The sequence below is a fragment of the Psammomys obesus genome, unplaced genomic scaffold (genome assembly GCF_907164565.1).
Source record: "Psammomys obesus unplaced genomic scaffold, mPsaObe1.curated_primary_1811, whole genome shotgun sequence".
In the NCBI taxonomy this organism is placed as follows: domain Eukaryota; kingdom Metazoa; phylum Chordata; class Mammalia; order Rodentia; family Muridae; genus Psammomys; species Psammomys obesus.
In genome coordinates this window covers 8,838,646-8,844,285 of record NW_026596120.1, presented here as the reverse complement: position 1 = coordinate 8,844,285, position 5,640 = coordinate 8,838,646, and the positions used below count along the sequence as shown (strand labels likewise).

Sequence of the window (5,640 nt, the reverse complement as noted above, 5' to 3'; positions counted from 1 at the left end):
CCCCCCAGGCCGTTGTAGGAGTTCACCACGCCCGGGGGCAGCGCCATGCCCTGCACGCGGGGGTAAGGCCCGTAGGAGCCCGCGGGGCCCGCCAGCCCCTTGACCACCGCGGCCGCCCCGGGGCTGCCCGGGCCGGTGGCGGCGGCGGCTGCTGCGGCGGCGGCTGCGGCGGCGGCGGCGGCCGCCATCTGGCAGGAGGCGTAGGGCATGGGCGAGGGGGGCTGCGGCAGGGGCCAGGAGTTGTTGAGGAAGCCCGACTGCAGGTACTTGGGGGGCGCCAGGTAGCCGTAGCCGTCGGCGCCCGCGGCGCCCGCCACGCCGCAGCCCCCCGGCGCGGCCCCGGCCCCGAAGAGCCCCTTGCCCGGCTGGAAGTGGGCGGCGGGCGGCCGGAAGGGCCTCTTCATGCGTCGCCGGCGCCGGTAGTTGCCCTTCTCGAACATGTCCTCGCAGGCCGGGTCGAGCGTCCAGTAGTTGCCCTTGCGCTCGCCGCCGCCCTCGCGCGGCACCTTGATGAAGCACTCGTTGAGGCTGAGGTTGTGGCGGATGCTGTTCTGCCAGCCCTTCTTGTTCTTCTCGTAGAACGGGAACTTGGCGATGATGTACTGGTAGATGCCGGACAGGGTGAGCCTCTTCTCGGCGCTCTCCCGGATGGCCATGGCGATGAGGGCCACGTAGGAGTACGGGGGCTTCTGCGCCGGGTCCGGCTTCTCCGCAGCCGCCGGCCCGGAGGAGGCGCCCTTGCCGGGGCTCGGCGGTGGCGGCGGCGGCGGTGGCGCCTCGGGCTCTTGGAGCGTCCGCCCGCCGCCCTCCGGGGCCAGCAGGGTCCCCGCGGGGTCCTCGGGCTCCGGGTAGCTGGCCATCGTGACCGAGGGGGGGAAAAAAAAAAAGCCCGGAGCTGTTGCGGGGCCCGGGCCGCCCCCGGGGGCACCCGGGGCTGCGCTGTCCCCGGAGCGGGCTGGCCCGGCAGGCGGGAGCTCGGGTGCGCGCTGGCGGCGCAGCCTCCGACTGGTGCAGGGCTGCGGGGGCCGGGAGGCCTGGCGCGGCTCTCGCTCTCTCCTCTTTCCTCTCTCTCTCTCTCCCCCCCCCTCCACCCCCCTCCCCACCCCCGGGGAGCGGTCGGCGGGAGTAGAAGTCAGCCTCTGGCCATCGGGAAGCTGCCCAAGAGCGGCGGGGTGGGGGGGTGGGGTGGGGGGTGAGGAGGGGTGGGGGCTCCGGCCCCGCCGCCCCTCCCCGCCCGGGCCAGTCCCCGCCTCGGTGGGTTTTCTGGGCTCAGCCCTCCCCTCCCCTCCCCCCTCCCGCCGCCGAGGCTCGACCCGGGGGTCTGGGGCGCAGCCGCCGCCGCCTCTCGGAGTCCCCCACCCCACCCCCGGGGCGCCCCGGGAGCCTCGCTCGCTCCGTCCCGAACCGTACGGGCTCCGCCGAGTTCCGCTTGCGTCAGGGGCCTCTTCGCCCCTCCACCGGGGCGGCTGGCAGCGCACGGGCGACTTCGTCTTCTGAGCCTCTCTCTCTCTCTCTCTCTCTCTCTCTCTCTCTCTCTCTCTCTCTCTCTCTCTCTCTCTCTTTTACGGCCGGCGGAGCTTGGACCCGGCCTTCCCCGGCCTCCGGAGCCGGCGCAGCCCCCGCCGACCCGCTCTCCGGAGTCCTGTGCTCGCGTCGCCGGAGGCCCGGGTCGGGGCCGGCCGCACCCTCGCCGGTGCCCCCCGGAGCACGGTCCCCCGGCGAGGAGAGGCCACCCCAGCCTCCCGGCGGCTCACAGGTGAGAGGATCGGGCCCCTGCGCCCCGAGCCTCGGGCCACGCCGGGGCCAGAGCGGTGGCCGGAGGCTTGGGGAGGGGCAGGATGGCGAGGGGGCCGGACCCGGGCAGAGTGGCGGGTTCGGCGGCGGCCGGAGGTAAACCGGCCCGGGGCTCCGTGTGGCGGGGAGGCGGGAGCTTCGGCCTGCTCTGCCCCGGGGGCTCTCTGGGCCCGGCGAGCGCCAGGGAGAGAGGATCGCCGGGGAGAGGCGAGCGGGACGACCGCGGGCGCCGACCCTTCGCCTCCCGCGCTGGGGGCGGACGCGGGGACCAGATTTCCCCTCGGCATCCGCCCTGCAGCCCCCCGGGTCCCGCGTTTCAGAGATCGGGCGGCGTCTCTCGCGCTCCGGCTCGGTGGTCGCCGAGGGGCTTTGGGGACTGTTGGGTGCACAGGTGTCGCACGTGGAAGGCCCGTGGGGTGGTGTGGAGGGTCGAGATCTGTCCCTGGGATGTACAAAACACTGCGCAAGTGCCAGCGTGCTGTTCGGAGACACCGGGTGCCCGCGGACAGGCCGTGAGCGCCGGGCTTGCTCGTTTTCTGCCCAGAGAGGCGCACGGACCCGGCGCCGGGGTAAACAGGGTCTGTGGAAATACCGTCTCCTGATCTCTCTCTCTTTCCTTCCCCGCCCCCAAGGAGCTTTCCTCCTCACCTGCATCTTCACCCCTCAGCGCAGGCAATTTTATTACCGGCTTGAAAGGAAAGCAACAGGCTGGGAGGCGCTTGCTCGTGCCTCGGTCGTGATGGACAGTAGTTTTGATCTTCTTCTCCTCTCCGCCCCCCCCCCCCCGCACCCCAAAGGTTTTCACATGATAACGGAAGTCTGGTGGGGATCCGGTTGCATCCGCAAGACCAGAACCGGACTCGGAGGGAATCTGCGCCAGATTCAGGTGTGCCACCGCCCTCAGCCCGAACGCCGGTTTGCAGCCTGCAAGTGTGAACGAGGCGAATGTTTCAAACCTCCAGGCCCTTGAGCGCTGTGGAAGGTGCCCGGACACCGGGGAAGATGGTGACCTGAGTGCCCCGAGGGCGCCTCAGTGGTTGGCATGTCTAGGTGGCCAGCCAGTGCCTGTTTTACCTCTTTCCCTCACTGCTGCTTGGTCTTCAAGAATTCTCCAGCAACCCAGGAGCCCACAGTGGCGACTGACCCCAGCACCAGAAGACCGCAGATCGGACACTGTGCGCTCCCCACACCGAGAGTGAAGGAAAAGGACAGTGTGCGTGGTTTTTTTTTTTTTTTTTTTGGGGGGGTGTAGGCTCTGGACTCTTAACATCTTGAAGATGACTCTAGGAAGGCCAACAGGACAAATCCGGCCTAACCACCAGGGTGAGAGGGAGCTAGTTTTCTCTTAGTTTCCTGGGAAGATACCCGCTTCCAGCCCTTATTGAAAATACCCCCAAGCGGCCTCGATGTTTTTTTAGGCTATCTGTCACGTCCGGAGCACACCCCAGACAAACGGCATTTCTTCAGAACGTGGCCACCCTCTAAGCAGGTGTTTGTCCTCTTCCTCAACATCAGGCGTGCCCAGGCTGTGGCTAGGAGCTTGTCCGGGAAGGGGCAGAATATCTGGCTTTGGTCCCTCTCCAAAGAGGGTGGAGGTCGCTCTCTCCTTTTCCTTCCTTCCTTCCTTCCTTCCTTCCTTCCTTCCTTCCTTCCTTCCTTCCTTCTTCCTCCTCCTCTTCTTCCCCTTCTCTTTCTCCTTCTCCTTCTTCCTCTTCTTCTTCGACCACCCAAGCTGACCCTGGGTTTCTCCCCCCCCCCCCCACGGCTCCATTTCCGCCGCTCAGCTCCTCAGCAGCCAGGTGTGACAGCATTGTTACGTGTGTCATCACTTCCCCGAATTCCTCTGTCGGCTCCCTTTTCAGTCTTTAAAGAACCGTGTGTGTGTGTGTGTGTGTGTGTGTGTGTGTGTGTGTGTGTGTGTGTGTGTGTGTGTAGGACAGATTCTCCATGGGATTTTTTTTTTTTTTTTTTTTTTTTTTTTTTTTTTTTTTTTTTTTTTTTGTTTTTTTTTTTTTTTTTTTTTTTTTTTTTTTTTTTTTTTTTTTTTTTTGCGAGTGGAAATCGGAGTCATGCATTCCTGGGAATTGATTTCTTGCTGTCCTTTGCAAGATCAGCACCCCGATCCCAGGTGAAGAAAGGGTGCCTCCAGTACGCACAAGGCTGGGAAACAGCGGCAGGCGCCACGGGGATCACCTTCCGGCCCCTGCTCGTCTGGGCTGTGGTGAGCAGCCAGCACTAATGGCAGGAGAAGAATGGGGTTATGGCGCTTGTCTGCACCGGGGTCCAGCCGGAGGCGGCTGGGTCAACTTTGGTTTACCTCTCACTCCTACAACACCCCCTCAGGCAGGCTGGGTAGGGTCCTCTGTCCTGACTGGAGGGGGAGTCTGCTCCTCTAGGCCTGTTTTGTGGGCTCCCTGGTTTCACCGTTTCATTTTGGCAACGCAGGGTATTCGCTTGGTGACCTCCGGCCTGCGCCCACCTCCAGAGGCCGTGGTCCCGAGCCAGGCACAGGCTCCATGGTTCTCTGGCCGGGGTTTTCAGGCGCCTCCCGCCCCTCGTGCCTCCAGAGAAATGCCTGCTGACGTCCTGCAAGCGAGCCCCGCCGCCGACGGCGCAGCAGCTCTGCAAGCTGAGCCGGCGCTGGACTGCGTCTGCCGACGGGAGGGAGTCGCTGGTCCCTGATGAAGACGCTTCTCTAAGGACCCGGTTTCCAGCAACTGCCGCAAAAGACCCGCGGTCTGCCGCGCGTTCCGCTCGGACGCACAGCCACCTGGATGGCTACCGGTCCCTCGGGGCCCCTTTCCTATCTGTCTCTCCAAGTCCCAGCTTCCCTTCCCCGCGCCGGGAGAGAAGAGGCCAGGGATCGAAGCCCTCTCCCACGCAAGCCGCCCCTGCACCGCCTTGGAGAGAGAGCTTCGGTGGGCCTCACCTCCTTCGCGCACAACGGCTTCGCACCCACGGCTCAAGCACCCGCACCCCTCTAGCGCGCGCACGCGCACGGTGATCCCTGTCCACCTCTCTCTGTCAACTCCAAATCCACCCCCCCCCCCCCCCCCCCCGTTTGTTGCGCATCCTGGTTCAGATCCTGCGCGGTGTGGTGGAGATGTGTTAAACTGGCTTTTGGATTCCAGGCGTCTTCACCTAGCAGCGCGCTCTCCCACCTCATGGCTTCCGGGCCACTTGCTCCTTGTGTGTGTGTGGGGATTCCATTTTGTGAAAATCTGACAGACTGTGTATTCCCAGGACATTCGCAGATCAGGCCAGGGGCCCTTGCGTTTCTCCATACCGCAGGGAAGACAGCAGATGCCTTCTGGAAGCCCGGCATCTCTCTACAGTTTGTCCACGGATGGCCAACGGCTGGAAGATGCTACACCTTGACCTGGAAAGTGGGAGGCAGGGAGGATTTGTGGACCGTGAGAGAGCAGGAAGTGGGTTTCTGGACAGGGAGCCGGAAGTGGGACCTCCCGAGGGACCACCTCTTACCGGTTTTCCGCAGAGGTCATAGGTGCAGGCTTTACACTCCAAGCGGCCCACCTTTGCTTAGGCCCCTTTGTAGACCAAGTGAGGCCTTGCTGGGCTCTGGGTTTGTCACTAGGTGAACTTACTGGCAGGCTGCTGGGGTGGTACAAGCAGGTACGAATATTCTGCATTTGGGGTCCCCCAGAGAGGATACTTGAGGATCCCGGTGTTCCAGGTACCTTTCGGCTTTCGCGTTTTCAGCGCAGTGAAGGAGAAGTAACGCGTCAGAACAGGAAAGGTACTGTCGTGTGATGATAGGAACTCGAACCCAGAAACAGGCAGTTAGCCGCCAGAGGTCCCTAGCTACTGCAGAACGCCTGGCTCTGT

General features: G+C 64.3%; 1 protein-coding gene across 1 annotated transcript in view; it reads right to left on the bottom strand.

The window, feature by feature from the left end:
* The window catches only part of Foxl2 (forkhead box L2), a 1,436-nt gene extending 576 nt beyond the window's left edge, over positions 1-860 (bottom strand). The window contains exon 1 of the mRNA XM_055629503.1: positions 3-860. Within this exon, the coding sequence (XP_055485478.1) occupies positions 3-860 (858 nt within the window). The remainder of the gene's footprint in view (positions 1-2) is intronic.
* Between the last annotated feature and the right edge of the window lie 4,780 nt (positions 861-5,640).